Here is a 17625-nt window from a genome sequence, read left to right as displayed (position 1 = left end):
ACCATGTTTGATACCGGTTTTACTGAGAGAACAGCACAGGAGGTCTGCCCCTGATGCTGTCACATTACCAGTGCACACTTACTCATTCTTACTGACTTAACAGTAATCTTGGTATTCTTTCTCTGCTTTACCCTTTCTTCTGTCTCTCTTTCTCTCCCTCTCTGACACATACACCAAACATTCCTTTCAGTTGGTCACTTGACCACTTTTGGGGCCTTTTTGGGATTAATGGTCTTCCTTTGTTGAGCAGTTAATATTAGCTCTTCAATATTAAACAGTAATGTCCTCCTTTACCAATTAATTAGAAGGTTAGGAAAACCTGAATTAATATACTTTCAGTGTACCTTTAAATAAAATAAATCGGATAAGAAGATGTGGAATTTTATTCTGTACTGTTTTACATTTACTAGGAGTATTTATTTGCATAACTAGAAAAAAGCAATACAATAATTATGGAAAAACATTTTTAATTTATCAGCTTTTTCTCTTGATATCTGTAGTTTCTTAAAACTGTCTCACTGTTTTATCATATTAATTTTTTGAATTTTATAGAAATCTTTGATTGACATGTATTCTGAAGTTCTTGATGTTCTGTCTGATTATGATGCCAGTTATAATACACAAGATCATCTGCCAAGGGTAAGTGAAAAATGGGTATGCAGTAGACTTGCCCATTAGCAAAAAAAAACTTTAAAAAAAGTTATGCGTATATATACACACAGAGTACATACACATATATACACACATAGACAAAGACAAAAAATTTTCTTTACATAATATTATTCATGTGGTGATGTCTTAAGCATTGAATGTTGTTTGACTATTTTGGACCATTGGTTTACTTATATTTATGCATAATGAAGGAAAGCTATAAGATATTTGGCATTATGTATTCTTAATATCCATGATATTATTGAAATACTTGAATGGTGGATTAAATTAACCTCATAGAGTTGAAAATATCATTGTAAAGAGTAAAGTAGCTATGGAAAAGATTTATGGAACATTAATGTTAATCTGTTTTTAGAACTAGTGGTTTAAATTAGTATAAGTTTTTAATAAAAATTTGACTAATAGTGGATCCAATTATATTTTGCTGTTTATTTTTAATACATGTATCAACCATCATTCTTTTCATGGTTGATATTTTAAAATCATTTAACTGTGGATAATGTTTAAAGACTAAAAATTCTCAGCAGTGTTCCAAATCTATTTAAATTTAAGTTAGTGTAAAAATACGAATTTGTGGTATTTATTTTGTGGTAAGGTTGTCGTGGTTGGAGATCAGAGTGCTGGAAAAACTAGTGTATTGGAAATGATCGCTCAAGCACGAATATTCCCGCGAGGATCTGGGGAAATGATGACCCGTTCTCCAGTTAAGGTGAGAAGATAGGCCCTTCGGGTTAGTAGGCTTACCTTGGCGATCATTTTGTAACGTGTTTACATGTCAAATCACTGTTCTGTACATCTGAAACTAACGTATTGTTTGTCAACTATACTTCAACTAAAAAAAGAAAAGAATAGGCCAAATGAAGTTTCTCAGGAAAGTAATCACTTTCACAAAGTTTGTCTGCTGTGTTGCAATGAAGAATTTTGACAAAAGAAAGAGCTGATACATGGCATTTGGAATTATTCCTAGTACAGAAATCAGTAGGAGGCATCCCTCAGGCAAGAACAAAGATCAGGAGTTTTGGACTTGCCTGAGGAGTGTTAACAAACAAAGGAGCAGTTGGGATATACAAGTTTGGAGAGAGATTTGGGCCAGAGATAGAAACTGAGGAGTCGTAATCATTGAATTTGCCAGTGGAGGCAAATAGCTAGAATACTGGATGTTTTCTTCTGATTGCTTCCACTTCCTCAGGAAAGTGGAAATAGGAAACTAGATTTATTGGCTGTTAAGTAAAGAAGGGAGAAGGTATTGAAGGCTAAGGTAAGAAAGACGTCTTTTAAAAAATAGGTACACACACACACCCCATTAAAGTCTGTGGACATAAATCTAAGGGGGATCTGTGTGTGTGTGTTTGTGTGTGTTTTAGTTCAGCTGATGGGTGAGTGGTGTAGGAGTGCTTGGAGAATTGGAAAATTGAAATCACCAAGAATGAAGGCCAGAATAGTGGTAGAAAGTGAGACAATGAAGCTGATGCTAAAATCTTCCAGAAATGAAGTCTGTTTATAACTGCAACAGGCAGTGTGATTCATAGAGTGCATTGTCTGGGGTTTGGCTGTGAGTTGAACCATGTTGTGTAAAGCTAGTTTCTTTTTTCACCGCTTGGTGTTCTGTGAACGTAACATACTTTATAGATCCATTTAACTATCGATAGGCATTTGGAATTTTTCCATTTTGGGGGGAAAAAATGAACCGACTGTATCTTATATGATGCTCTGTAATCAACTGTAGAAATAGTGTAAACCTACCTTTTACATTGTTACCAGCATCCTATTGTAGTGGCTGTGGCTGATGGGATATTTTAGGAAGGAATCAACTTCGGCAGGCAGGTATCATGGACAGAGTTCCTTGAAACAAGACAAGGGTGGTCTCTTTCCAGTTTGCCATTACTCCTCTAGTATTTACCAGGATTTCTTAAAGGACTCTAACTCCAGATTTTCTAGACTCTCCTTGAAGAGTGAGATGCCAGAATCTTGACTTAGCATCTTAACCTCTTTAGCAGCTTCTTTCTGCTTTGTTCCTTAATGTGCAAATGCCTTAAAGGGAAATTGTGTGTAGAATGTAGGGCTCAGTTTTTGGAAGTTCATTTTTGCTATCCATTTTTCTCTGGGATCTTGGCACCTTAAAATTGTGGCTGCTTGATAATCCTGATACCTGCTTTTGTCCCTCAACCCAAAGAGACTGCTACAAGTTTTGAGCTTCTCTCTCAGGCTGCCCTGTGCCACAAATCAGCAAATGCCCCAAGGGAAAATAGAGGAAAAAAAGAATATCCCCCTATGTCCTTTGGGGTCTTGGACTCAGTCCAGGTTACCATGGTTGCTCCTCTGATGCCTTCAAACAGCTGGCTTTTGTTTGTTATCTTATGTATGCTTAGGTAATCTCAATAGAAAGAACTGTATTTTCAAAGTGAATTTGAATCATTATAGAGAAGCTTGAAAAGTTACAATTGAAAAGTTAAGGAATGTGAAGCTTAGAAGTTCGCATAAAACCACTGACCATGTAAGTTGTTAGAAAATTTCTTGCTCAAATATCCCTCCTTGGGTGAAGGCTGCCTTAGTTCCCCTCGGTACTCTGTCTTCTGTGGCACCCTACATTTTGTTACTCTGATGTGTTATCTCTGTGTATATTTCTCCCAGCATATGGCGAGGGCTAAACCAGGAACAATCAATTCTTCACGTTTCCCCTGCTACGTCTGCCACAGTTAGCCCTCAATAAATCGATGTTGGATAAATGAATTGCCCTTTACCTACCTAAATTTACCTTTGAAGTGAAATGCAAGATTTTCTTTTAGTTTTTCAAGTTTGAGATTAATGATTTTGTGCTTGATACTGTGTGTCACGTTGACTGGGAAATGAGAGAGGCAGCAGCGTTTTGGGTCATGAAAAATGTAAAGTAGCCAGCAGTCTTGTTGGGAGATTATAACGCATGTGACAGATGTTTGGACAGTGTGGATACAGAATTCTGTAGTCTCTGCATTGTCATGTTGACAGCCCCTGGAGTGCTCCTGACATGTAATATAAAGGGACCTCTGGATTTGTGTGATGCAGTGGTCCAGTCTAGACAAAGTAAATGCAGTGAGAATTCATAGGAGTTGTAAATACAGTCTTCTCAATTTTCTGTTAATTTCAGGTGACTCTGAGTGAAGGCCCTCACCACGTGGCCTTGTTTAAAGATAGTTCTCGGGAGTTTGATCTTACCAAAGAGGAAGATGTAAGTAGAATTCATATGCAGCTTAATATATGTGTAACTTTATAACCTATGTCAGCTCATAAAAGGCAACTAAATGGAGTATTTGCTAACTGAAGATTTTCTTAGGATTTTGTTGTTTTCCATTGATAGCTTGCAGCATTAAGACATGAAATTGAACTCCGAATGAGGAAAAATGTGAAAGAAGGCTGTACTGTTAGTTCTGAGGTAAGTGTTACTATTCATTTCAACAATGTTTTATGGAAAGCCAAGGTTTATCATTTGAAATAATGACATTGCTATTGATGTTTAGACTGCAGCTATTCCAAGAAGCTACATTAGTTGTTCTTTTTTTATTCCAAATAACGTATTTTGTGGGTAATTTTCTAGGATAATTACTCTTAAGATCAGAAATACTTTAACTTTTCTGAGTCGCATATCTGAATGGATGAGGTATAGAAGTTTCAGAATTTGTGTCACCAAAAAATTCTTAACAAGCTTCCTCCCAAAATATTTTTTTGTTTTTTTGGGTTTTTTTACCCTCTGAATAGACCATATCCTTAAATGTAAAAGGCCCTGGACTACAGAGAATGGTGCTTGTTGACTTACCAGGTGTGATTAATGTAAGTATATACACAACGTGTGTTTTATCTTATTCCTATTGTGGAAGGCATTTATAATGACATTTAAAACCTTTTTTCTTCAAGACTGTGACATCAGGCATGGCTCCTGACACAAAGGAAACTATTTTCAGTATCAGCAAAGCTTATATGCAGAATCCTAATGCCATCATATTATGTATTCAAGGTAAATTTTATCGAAAGATTTTTAATATCACTCATGTTCTTCCTTATTTAGCAATCCAAGCTTTGCTTTAAATATGCATGTTACATAAACATAGAAAATAAATATGTTTTGTCCTGTCCTCTTACTTCTTCATTTTATTAGTGACTAGAATTAAAGTTGGTAATATAGCGATACATTTCACTGTGTAGGCATCATAGGAATTTTTATTGGCTAGAATTTCTTTTCATAACTAAAGTAAAATATTAAAAATTTTCTTACTATAACAAGGTTATAGCTTGTTGACTTTTTAAAACCCATTTTGTAACTACTACAGTGTCATTTTTCTTTTTTTTTTATTCAGATGGGTCTGTGGATGCTGAACGCAGCATTGTTACTGACTTGGTCAGTCAAATGGACCCTCATGGAAGAAGGACGATATTTGTTTTGACCAAAGTAGACCTGGCAGAGAAGAATGTGACTAGTCCAAGCAGGGTGAGAGCAAGTTCTTTATTGTGCAGGATGGGTTCTTTGCACAAGCTCCAGCTATGACAGGGACTGGTTGGGCTGGTCGGTTTGTTTTTTTAAAAAAAACTTACGATACACAAATTGTATGGGATTTTTTTTCTTGGTTCTCATTAAAAGCAAAGTATTATAAAGTTATAGTAAATTACTTAAGTGCAATTTTGAAGTATAAATGAAATTCCACAATTATAATTAGTTTGCTTCAAATACTTAAAACTGCCAATGTTGCTTACTCTAAGGAATTTTATATGCTGAGTCATTAACCTCATTTGCAGTATTTTCTGTTTTAGTTTAAAAAGCTTAAGTTGATGTTTGTAAATTAGTATAAAACTAGTGACAGTTTAGATTCCTTTTGGATCTTATTTTATTCTTAAAATTTTTAAATTATTCATTGTTTTTTTAGAGAAACATTACCTTTCCTAACTGATCAAAGACTGTGTAGCAGATTTTCATAATAGAGAGGCATTGGGGTGGGTATCAGGGCTCGGCATTCTTATCCATGCTCTACTAGCAACTGGCTACATGTCCTTGGGCAAATCGTGTTACTTTTCTGCATCCAGGCGATGCAGAACCCAACCTATTAGTCTAGTTGATCTCTAGGGTCATTTTCATTTGTGAGATTCTCTGACTTCTATACATGGTGTTCAGTGTCCTTTTCTCTCCTCTTCCCTTAACAAGGAAAGAGTTCTATTTCAAGGTAACATTGTATTGTTAGTTTTATTAGAGTGGAAGTCTTGTCTTAGGGCATGCTCTCTACTTAATTGTAAAGGCATAGGGTAGTGGGCCAGAGTGCGCAGTCTATAGCCAGATTGCTTGGCTTCCATTCTGCTCTACTCTTTGCTAGCTGTGTAACTTTGAGTAAGTTATTTAACTTTTTCAGTGCTTTAGGCTTCATCTGTTGGAAATGAAGATATGAATGGTAGTGCTTCATAGGTTATGGAGGTTTATTGAGCTTAATATTTGTTGTAAAGTGGTTGAAACAGTGCTTGGCACAACAGTGTTATGTAAATGTTGCTGTCATCTCTTGTTATTATGATATCTTTGTCCCCCATAGAATAACAACTTCAGATGTGTAAGTGCCCATCCCTTGTGCTACTGCTTAGAATTTCTCTTTTTCCCATCTGAAGCTTTGTGGGACTATGCCTCTGTAGTAACTGGTTTCCAAGACAGACTACCCCTTGGTTTACTGATTCTCTCGAAGGACTCATAGGACTCACAGGACTCAGCACATAGTTACACGTGCACCTAAGGTTTGATTACAATGATAGGATACAAAACAAAATCACAAAAGAAAAAGGCGCAAGAGATGATATCTGAAGGAAACCAGGCCCAAGTTTCCAAGAGTCCTTTCCCAGTAGAGCCACGCAGGAAATGTTTAATCCCTCCAGCAACAAGTTACCCGTTAGAGACTCGGCACCTAAGGTTTTCCTTGGGGGCTGGTCACGTGGGCACCCTCAAGTACCAAAATTCCAGACGCCCAGAGGAAAGCAGATGTTCAACATAAACCACACTTATTGCACAATGAGCCACTGTTATTTAGGGAAAGTTCTATATCAATGTAGGGAATTGTTTACCAGTTATGTTCCCAGTTGCCAGCCGAGGACAAGCAGGCCTTTCTGAGGACAGCAGTCTCAGGTCTGCTATGTCAGCTTTTTTCTGCACAGCCTTGTGACCTTAGCTTTGCCTGATTTTTAAGGGTAAGACCTGCCATTGCAGCATTGGTCCTGATACAGAGAAGGGGAGAGGTGAGGGAGAAGCACGTTTCTGTGCCTCCTCATCTCTTGTCATTCCTTTCATTTTTTTTTTTTCTCCTCTTCTCTGGGATAGTAAGTTTGAATTTCCTTTGAATACAGTTGAAGCTTATATCAGTCTTTTTTTATACCAAAGATTCAGCAGTAGCTTAGGGATGTATCTTATCTCAGAGAAGGGATTCTTACCTCAGTATTGATCTGAGTGGACTTTGGGGGGTAGGAACTCTTTTATATTGTGTGTAAATGATCTCTGTGCACATGGGCAATTTTATGGAGACAGAGTCTGCAGTTTTTATTACAGTTAGAAAAGGATTTTTAACCCTAAAAGAGTTGAGAACCAATAGATCCTTTTTTTTTTTTTAAAGAGAGAGTTTAAAACATCCAACTTTGTTAGAATTTAGATATTTGGAGAAGAGTATGGGGAAAGAATAACAAGGACCATTTATTGAGTGCTTGTGGCACTATGTTAAGTCTCATATTATCTTATCATCTTTTCAACTACCATTTTGAAAAAGTTAAGTAACTTACTTAAGGCCACATACCTAGTAAGTAGCAGAGCAGAAGTTCAAACTAAGGCCTGACACTGTATATCATTCCAAGTTCTAATTTTGGTACTTATGTTTTCATATGACATTTTTAATATAAGAAAATTAAATGTATTTAATTCTTTCCTCAAATAGCAATTGAAATACATTTCAATACTTTTGTACATCCTTATATCTTTAACTAAACATATACATGTTCAGCACCATTAAATTTGCTTTCTAAATAGTATATTATGCTTTAAAAATTATGTAAACCTACATCTCACATTTATTTTTCCCACTTTTAAAAATAGATTCAGCAGATAATTGAAGGAAAACTCTTCCCAATGAAAGCTCTAGGTTATTTTGCTGTTGTAACAGGAAAAGGTATGCAAAGATGGATTATTATAGTTTTTTGTTATTTTTAAATAGTAAAGATTAATTTTCTTAGGAGAACTTTACCATCATCTGTCCCTAGGAAACAGCTCTGAAAGCATTGAAGCTATAAGAGACTATGAAGAAGAATTTTTTCAGAATTCAAAACTCCTAAAGTAGGTATTTTGTTTCGATATTTAAAGAATTTATGGTGAGTGAGTAGCTTAAACTGTTTTCATTTAAAAGTTTGTTTTATAGCTGTTAGCTTAACATGAATTTCCATAATTTCTCCCAAATAGTGATCTGTATCTAATAAGCAAGTCCTTAAGCTGCTGAATTGGGAGCAGTTTGTCACAGTACAAAACGTGCTGACAGGATAGGCTGGCCCTTAGCATGTGGGCACTGAAAGACAGCACAGAGGCCCCCCCCCCAAAGGTCACTATAAAGTGATTTTTTTAATCGCTTATATTTTTAAATACACATATATATTTCTTTTACAGTATTGGGGGAAGTTGGAGTTGGGGATGTCAAAGGGATGTTCTTAAATAGGTATTGACAGAAAATAACAGGAAATGAGATACTGACAGAAAAGCAAAAAGGAAAGGCTAAAGGGCAACTGAATTTTAAAACGTTATGACATGTAGAGAGTCTTTTGAACTGGAAAAGTGTGTTTGCCTCTGTGTTAGTATAGTAAATCAGGGTAGTCCTCTTACACAGTCTTGAGTATTGTCTGTTGGGGTGGGAGCTGGCAAGTGTGTAGAACTGTGCTGTCCGATACAGTGGTCACTAGCCTTGTGTGGTTGTTTAACTTTAAATTAGTTAACATTAAATAAAATTAAAACCAGCTCCTCAGTTACACTAGCCACACATTTCAAGGGCTCAATATCCCCATGTGGCTAGTGGCTACCATATTGGACAGCACAGATACAGAATACTTTCTTCATCACAGAAGGTTTATTGGCCATCCCTAGTATAACGTGATTAAGTAGGGCTGTTCTCATTATAACAAGCACATTCTCAAACCTGATGTTAGTATTGTGCTTTCTACCACTTCAATATACTTTTGCTCTGGCTATTTTTTATAGAACAAGCATGCTAAAGGCACACCAGGTGACTACAAGAAATTTAAGCCTTGCTGTGTCAGACTGCTTTTGGAAAATGGTACGAGAGTCAGTTGAACAACAGGCTGATAGTTTCAAGGGTAAGTTGGGTTTTAAAGTAAGCTGTCAAATTTAGATATTTTATTAGCTGATAATCTTAGGCATCCATCAGATTCTTTACTCTCTTTAACAGTTGCTTTTTAGTTTATTTACAGTAAGACAGTATGTGGGAAATGGAAAAATATGATTTTCAGTTGTACAGGAGCAGGATTTTCCCTTTCAGAAGAGACATTGCTAGGAGCACATTACGAAGTTTGCAGTAGAGTTTAGGAGAAAGAGCCTAGTAAACTATGGAGAACTCAGGGTCCCCCTTTTGAGAGGGAAGAGAGGAAATGTGTTGGGAAGCAGAGCAGCTAATGTGCTTCAGCTCCATTGTACTAGTTCCTGAATCCCACACTTTCCTGTCCCAAGGCTTTGCTTGCTTCCATAGTTTCATTTGATGAGAGTATACCTTCCTTCCCTTTTCTCATCAGGAAATTCTACCCTTTTATCCCATTGAGTCCCTCACCAACCTTGTAAATATAATTCCCATTTTACAGAAGAACAAACTGAGGCACAGAATAACTTACCTAAGTAACATACCCAGCATCAAACAGTAATAGATAATAGACCCAGGATTTGAATCTTGGTGATGTGACTTCAGAGTCCACGTTCTTAGCAACTGTCCAAATTGCTTCAGCTATGTGCTTTGTGGCTTGAAAATGGAGAGACTAAAGTCAAGGAGATTAGTCTGGAAAACTGTTGCAGTAATGCGATTCAGATATTAAGAGCCCAGGGTACTCAGGAACTTACAGGGTCACACTCAGAAATTGAGTCAATACAGAAGATTTGTGAGGTAGTCTTTAACTACTGCATCTGGAATGGAAGAGAATCCCCAAACTTGAGCATCTTTCCTTCTTCCTCAGCAACACGTTTTAACCTTGAAACGGAGTGGAAGAATAACTATCCTCGCCTGCGAGAACTTGACCGGGTAATCTTTGTGTACCTTGTGTATTTTGTATATACCTAGTTTAATATTGTGCTGTAACAAAATTTATGTAAAGCAAAATCTGGTAATCGAAATTGTTTTGGTTTTGACCACGATTACTGATTCAGGACAGCAAGGTTGCATTTCCAGGAGCAGTTGTCACTTCTACAATAATTTAAATTATTTGTTACATAATAATAAAAGAATTAGGAATCATAGGCTGTCAAAACAAGTGTTTAAAAATGTTCTCTGAGAAGGTGAAGAATATTCTTTAAGAGTTTTATCACATTAACATATTTAATGTAAACTTTTAAAAATTGTGCAACATCTTTTTTACCTTCTCTCTGTTTCCTATGGAGAAATATACTCTGTTAGTGGGACTTATGTATTGGTTTTCCTTGATCTTAAAATGCCATCAATTGTAAAACACAACATCAACTTACTATTACTAATACAGTAAATTAATATGTATTGATAACTTTATCACATAACATTTGTCATGTGAAAAACTTAACTGAACAAATGTTACGTGAAAAACTGTATTCAGAATTAGCTGAATAAGATAGATGTTTGTGTCAGTTTCTTTGTCTTAACCTGAATATTGACATTCCTAAAAAAGAGACTGGAAGAGAGGAGCGTTACTTGCTGGTCATGCATGCTTCAAACCTAAGCCCAGCCAGAATCCTGTCAGAGGCCTTCCTTTTAGTTAATGTCTGAAAAACATGGCGCGGCAAATTGACTAACTTATGAGAATCTTACATGTATCTGTATTGCCTAGAATGAACTATTTGAAAAAGCTAAAAATGAAATCCTCGATGAAGTTATCAGTCTGAGCCAGGTTACACCAAAACATTGGTGAGTATTTGACCTTTTCTCAAAGACTTTACTATATAAATTATAATGGAATACTAAAATTTAGATCAATAAAGCAGTGATTTATTGTAGCCTTCACTTATCCCCCCAAACACTTAGTAAACAGGCAAGAGCAGAGAAGTATGTCTTCCTGTAAAATCTAATCAGTAACCAATCAAATATTTTAACTGTAATAAATTTTGCACTTATTAAATATCTCTGAGAAGAGACATTCTGAAAGATAGCATTCTCCATGCTCTTTTTAAGTCTTGATTTGTCTTAGGCTTTTCTTTACTTTATACTTAATAAATACATAATTTTTATTTCTGTAAAATCATTTAGGTAAAAGTTTTATCAAATTGTGATTTAGATAAATATCAGTCTGTCAAAAGTGGTTGCTCTAGTTGAATTACACATAGAGAACAAATCTACAGTGAAAATTGATTTGTTAAAGAGAAGACCGTATTGTTTTCAAATTCTCATATCTGCATAAGAACACTGGTGCTTTTGGTAAGATCTGCCTGATATGTTTTGTACAGATTACATTTGAAATTGAATTCTATTTAAGATTTTTTTTAAATAGCAAGTAAATGCATCCTTTTGAAAAATACTCATGCAAAAATTGCTTTTAAGGCAAGCTATCACCTTCCACCTGTTTTATGTAAATATTGGCATTCCTTAATTTGTTGGAATAGCACAGTAACCAAAATAGGTTCCATGTACCTCAAGCATGCTATATATAAATAGCACTGAAAGTTTTATAATCATATTTTAATTATCAAATTCCTTGTACATAAAATGTCTAATGAAATATGTAATATTTTAAGAATTTATTTTTCTTAAAGCAGAACTATCCTTATTACCATTCACTATAAATATTTTCTGTAACTCTTCTGTTTGCTCAGTTGAAGGTTATCAAAATTGACTGGAGACAGTAGTGTCCAGTCCTTAGATTTCTGTTGAGTGTCACTAGTTTCCTTAACTTTTCCTCAGTGGTGAACCCTTTTCTCTCTTCAAGTGGTTAAAATTTTCCTGTTTTAATCTCTTCTCCTTATCCAAAAGGAATTCTGGTCTTACCTGTATTTGTTGATTGACTAATCATATATACACATACACAAAGCAACTTGTTATCTTTGTTATTATTTGTATTTTAAGCTAGTTCTGTGGTTTTCTGAAAATCAACCAGCATTTGAAGTCTGCAAGAGATGTATATATATGTTGTGTGTGTGTATGTATATGTACACACACACACACACAGAATGAATGTAATACTACTTACTAGGTTGTATAAGGATAATGTACAGAAAAAGTGATTTGTAAACTGTAACAATAATGCTCTTTATGGGAGAATTTGGCATTATCAGGTGGAAATGGTTAGTTTTCTTTGGACAGAGCAAGTCTGAAGTCAAAGTATGCATACACTCAAGTGAGCCTTAAAGATAAATTTAATTTACCTAACACATGGATGACTGAAGGGAACTGTGAGGGGTTAAGAAACCTATGTTACCAGATTGGCTATTGAAAAGGCAAGGGAAGAGAACTAGGATGTCTGGCTGCCAGAGATTTATTCTTTAAGCTGCTGGATCTTTTCATCACTTTCCTACCCGCCCCCCAAAGCCCCACTTTTTTTTTTCCTCCCAGACTCTATCACTTAATACATAGATCAAAATAGCAGGTCCTAATTTTAGCTGTTTGAGCCACATTGATTTCAACTGCATTGTATCCAAAATGTTTTATTTTTATGACATAGTTGATGTCTTATGTAGTATCTTTTTGCTGCATAATGCCTTATGTGACATTTTAGGATGCATGCCTAAGATGTTTATAATTATTTAAGTGACAGGACTGTTTGATCTGTAGTTGGTGATATGAAAACAGTGTTACAGGCATTTTGTCATTCTACAATACTTCAGTTATATTTTTAGAAGGTTATGGGAGGTTTAGATTTGACATATGCTTCATTATAGTGAGAAATAGGCTCAACATTTTCACACAATACACTTGCTCATTAGGAGTTGATTGTGGACACTAAGCAGGAGATAATGATACATCATTAACACTATGTGACCACCATTATAGTCAGATCTTTTTTTCCATGTCATTTAGAAGGATAGCTGGCTGGACTTGTAGAAATACACTTTAAAAAAATAATATTGTGCTATGCATACAATTTTTGATAAAGTATTAAGTTTATTTTGTTGAAGTTAGAAGAATGAAAGGAAAATAGGAATGCACAGTTAAGTGCCCTCAGATTTCTTATATCATAATCTGAGATTTAAAGAGTGAATAGGTGCTGGGTAAAAGGCAGTGACCAGAATATTGCAGAGACCAAGAAAGGTGGCATAGGTAACTGAATAGTTACCTATGGCTTCAGCATAGAAGGAGGCAAGAGGAGGGGATGAAATAGTGGATATAAACCAGGAATAGATGATTAAGGGCTTTACAAGTCATGTTCAGAAGCTTGGGATTTATCCCATGAGCAGTAAGGGTCAATGAAGAGTTTTAAGTCACATTTGCATTTCAGAAGGATCTTTGTAGTAAGGAAAGTGGAATACAGGCAGGGAAAACTGAGCAAGGAGACAGCTGGCTGTTGAAATAATCAAGATGAGAAGCAATGGTGGTTTGAACTTGAACTGTGGTTGTGCAGATGGAGAAGGGGAGACAGTTTTGAGATATTTGAGAGGTTACCTAGAGGATAGAATTGACAGGATTTAGTGATTGGCAGGTAATGTAGAAGAGGAGTTAGTTAAGCACTGAGTACATCTGTATCCAGTAATTATGCTGCTAGAACTCTATGGAAATGAAGATATTTTTGACAAAAGATGAACGCATAAGAATCTTCACCATGGTTTTGTTTTTAAGTGTTAAAAAAATTAACACTTATGTTTCTATTTGGAATTATATAATAGTTGATTTATCCATGGAGTGTATTACTGCGGACCCATTGAAAAATAATAGGTTGTTGACATGGAAAACTATGAACAATATACTTTTTTATTGTATTTATTAAACAGTATGTGTAATTATCCACCTGTGTAAATACACACAAATAGTAATGTAGGCATTAACTTTCTAATGATAAATTAAGCTGTGACTTGATGTCATCTAGTGAAAGAGAAATTATGGAGGATTTTTTACTTTTTCTGTGTTGGTTGAAATTGTTACATGGAGTAAGTTTTCCACTTTAAAAGAAAAAATTCCGTTTTGAAAAAATTTAATTAAAAAGGAGGTAGGTAAGGTTTGGGAGAAAAAGAAGGTAATAAATAGAACTATAATGGCAATTGTATTTTGTGTATTAGTGGAATTTATCCCTGGATGATGGCAAAACTTAGGTTAGGATAGGGAAGAAGTCCACAATCACGTAGAACACATACTGGGGAAATCGGCTGCTGTAAGTTGAGGACAAATGGTCTGGAAGAGAGATTGTCGGGTGAGGAGAACATAGCTTCCACTTCCTAACTCTGAAGCACGTTCAACTAATTCTTGCTTTCAGGCATCAGGATTCAAGGACAGTGACTGCCTGTAAGGGAGAGTCAGGAGAGGATTAAAGATGCAAGGAGCGGAGAAAGAGTGAGAGTGTAAAATCGTTGTTTGTTATGGAACAGGGTTTCATAACATACTGAGGGCACAAGAAAAGTTATTGTGATGGAGGGAAGCAGGGGAGCCTGGACAGAGGACAGCAGCTTGGTGATGAAAGGGTGAGTGAGCCCGGGTAAGGATAGGTGACAGCAGCTGCCTGTGGTGGATTGGGAAGCTGCAGCCTCCTTTGAGAAAGTTACTTAAGGCTTGTCAGGATTTGGTGGTCTGGGGTTTTGTTATGATCTCCTTGAAGGGGAGTCTGAATTGTGGATTCCTGTCCCACGGACTCCTAGGAAGAGGTAACAGACCATGTGTGTTCTGAGGCAGGAGCAGCAAAAGGCCATAGTGGTCAGAGGCTGGATCCTGATCTTTTGTTCATCTTTTTGAAAATTGTATCTGAACGGATGGCCCTGATAAGCTTCTTTCCTTCCATCTTGTTCTTAAAATTATCCCATTATCTGTCATTAATACCATTGACTTGATCCTTCTTGTCCTCAGTGGTGTGTCCTATTCTCATACTCTTTCTTCCTTCCTTTCTTCCTTCTCTCCTTTCCTCCCTCCCTCCCTCCCTTCCTTCCTTCCTTCCTTTCTTCCTTCCATTTGTTCTTATTGAAACATAGTTGACATACAGTATTATGTTAGTTTCAGTATACTACATAGTGATTTGACATGTGCATGTATTATGGAACAATCATGGCAAGATGTCTAGATACCATCTGTCCTGATACAAAATTATTACAATATTATTGGCCATATTATTCATGTTGGTATTACATCACCATGACTTATTTTATAATTGGATGTTTGTACCTCTGTATCTTCACCTGTTTTGTCCTCCCTCCCATACTCTTCCACTTCCTGGTTGTCAGGGAAAAAGACACTGAAAATTAGCAAGGGAAAGCCAGCAGCTAAGCTCATTGACTCAGTAGACTTAATTTTACACAAAACGTTGGGTGAGTACAAGCAATCTTATCTATGAGGGAATGTTGACTCCTCTCACCCAAGGAAAGTGCAGTTTGGCTTTTGGATAGAAGAGGTGTTTCTGCTACCCTGAGCTTTGTGGCTACATCCCAAAAGGTGGAGGTTACTCTTAAGACTGATCACTTGATAAACAGGGTGTTTTTGTGTGTTGTAGTATTACGTTGCAGTAGAGATTAGTTTGGGAGAAGCCAAATAAATATTTTCTTGAGATTTCTTTTTTTCTTGATTGAAATAGTTGTCTTTTTTCTATTTAGAGAACTGTATTCTTGTAAGATGTCCTCTAAGGTAGTATTTTCAACTTGATTTTGCATCTTTTATATTATCATGCAGTGTTGCACAGTTTTACCTAGCAATATCTGTTAGCATCTCTGTGCTTTGTGCTGTGGTCTGATAAATTATTAAAATCGTACCAAGAAGTTTACAGTCTTGGACTCCACTTCACAGTCAACGTGTATAAAGTGTGTATTAATATTAGGTAAATAGCACATGAAAATTTGCTTGGAATTATTTGTCATTAGGGAAATGCAAATTAAAACCATAACGAGATACCACTATAAACCTATTAGAATGACTAAAATGAACACAGCTAATCATACCAAATGTTGGCAAGATGTGGAAGATCTAGAACTCTCATACTCTGTGGTAGGAGTATAAAATCGTTCAGCCAATTTGGAAAACAGTTTGGCAGTATCTTAAAAAGTTAAATATATAATTACCATATGATCCAGCCATTCCACTCCTAGATATTTGCCTAAGAGGATTAAGAGCATGTATCACACAAAGACCTGTACATGAATGCTCATAGCAGCTTTACTGATGATAGCCAACAACCATAAACAACCCAAATGTCCATCAGCAGGTGAATAAATAAACAGATTCATGCAATGGACTATTACTCACGAAACAAGAAGTGAAGTATTAATATACACAGTAGCATGGGTGAATCTCAAAATAATTACCTTGAGTGAAAGAAATCAGACGAAATAAGAGTACATGTTGTATGAATTCTAGAAAACATTAGCTAATCTGTAGTGACAAAAAACAGATCCAATGGCTACAACTTTTGAGGATGATGCATAAGTTCATTATCTTTATTGTGGTGATGTACAGGTGTGTACTTTCATCAAAATTTTAAGTATGTGCAATTTATTGTGAGTTAATGATGCTTCAATAAAGCTGTTTATAAAAACAATGTTATATTTGAATGTAGTGTTCTTGGAACTTTTCTTTTTTAATTTCAGGGAGGAAATCCTTCAGCAGTCTTTGTGGGAAAGAGTATCAACTCATGTGATTGAAAACATCTATCTTCCAGCTGCACAGACCATGAATTCAGGGACTTTTAATACTACAGTGGATATCAAACTTAAACAGTGGACCGATAAGCAGCTTCCTAATAAAGCAGTCGAGGTTAGGATATAATTTAATTAAATGGGTAAGAAGCATTATCTGAAGGGAGTAGGAGCTGTGAATTTTAGGTTTTATTCCCATCGCAGTCACTATCTTTCTTTTTGGTCCTTATGCTCCTTTTATTCTTTTCCTAATATCTGTGCTGGGATTAACCGTAATGCTGTTACCAGTTACGACTGTTAAAAAAACAAAATTTACTAATTGATATGGTATTGGTCTGAGGGTATTGGTTGTCCTTCCAAAGGTAGCTTTTAACAAAACCAGCAAAATTTGTTTGAACTTCCTCTGCAGATAGAGATTCCATAAGGAGAATGGCTAATGGATGAAACAATTCATTTGTTGGTTTTTCTGCAGGGCTCAATTTTACTTAAATAATTATTTTCTTAGTTAGGACCCTACCAGGTTAGACTAAGAATTTTAAGAAAGTCCCTTAGAGAATGCATTTCTGTTACCCGTGTATCTTGTTCATAAGTGTATGCTATCGTTGGGCTATTTGCTTAATATGCTTCTTGTTTCCTCATCTATAAAATAGGGACAAAATTGTTGCCTATGGCACAGATTGTTACAAGGGGTTAACATATGTAAAATACTTTGACAGTACCTGGTCCATAGTAACCACTCAGTGAATGTCAGCTGCTGTTATGATGATGATCATCATCATCCAGGTTGATCTTGCCTCTCAAATCACTCTGAAGACTGGTTGTTGTGGATAAGAGTCAGTGTGTCCTGTACTTCTGTGTGAGGTTGCTCACAAAATAAGAATCCACATTAAAAATAATTTTGTTGTTCATACCTACCTTAGAAACAAAATGTCAGTGTCTAATTATTCAGGTGTTTTTCACCCCTTTCCTGTTCTGCTCCCGTCCTT

At 35.9% G+C, this 17625-nt stretch overlaps 1 protein-coding gene across 4 annotated transcripts in view; it reads left to right on the top strand.

The window, feature by feature from the left end:
* Window positions 1-17625, top strand: part of OPA1 (OPA1 mitochondrial dynamin like GTPase) — an 83444-nt gene that overhangs the window by 29686 nt on the left and 36133 nt on the right. For all 4 annotated transcript variants that reach the window (XM_074365817.1, XM_074365819.1, XM_010959268.3 and 1 more), the window contains 13 exons: window positions 553-639; window positions 1268-1381; window positions 3797-3877; window positions 4007-4081; window positions 4405-4476; window positions 4561-4660; window positions 5001-5131; window positions 7751-7823; window positions 7915-7987; window positions 8897-9012; window positions 9877-9941; window positions 10717-10793; window positions 16592-16757. In XM_074365817.1, the coding sequence (XP_074221918.1) occupies window positions 553-639; window positions 1268-1381; window positions 3797-3877; window positions 4007-4081; window positions 4405-4476; window positions 4561-4660; window positions 5001-5131; window positions 7751-7823; window positions 7915-7987; window positions 8897-9012; window positions 9877-9941; window positions 10717-10793; window positions 16592-16757 (1230 nt within the window). The remainder of the gene's footprint in view (window positions 1-552; window positions 640-1267; window positions 1382-3796; window positions 3878-4006; window positions 4082-4404; window positions 4477-4560; window positions 4661-5000; window positions 5132-7750; window positions 7824-7914; window positions 7988-8896; window positions 9013-9876; window positions 9942-10716; window positions 10794-16591; window positions 16758-17625) is intronic.

The sequence above is a fragment of the Camelus bactrianus genome, chromosome 1 (assembly GCF_048773025.1).
Source record: "Camelus bactrianus isolate YW-2024 breed Bactrian camel chromosome 1, ASM4877302v1, whole genome shotgun sequence".
Classification (NCBI taxonomy): Eukaryota; Metazoa; Chordata; class Mammalia; order Artiodactyla; family Camelidae; genus Camelus; species Camelus bactrianus.
The sequence above is the reverse complement of the archived record's forward strand: the minus strand, read 5'-3'. Positions and strand labels throughout refer to the sequence as shown.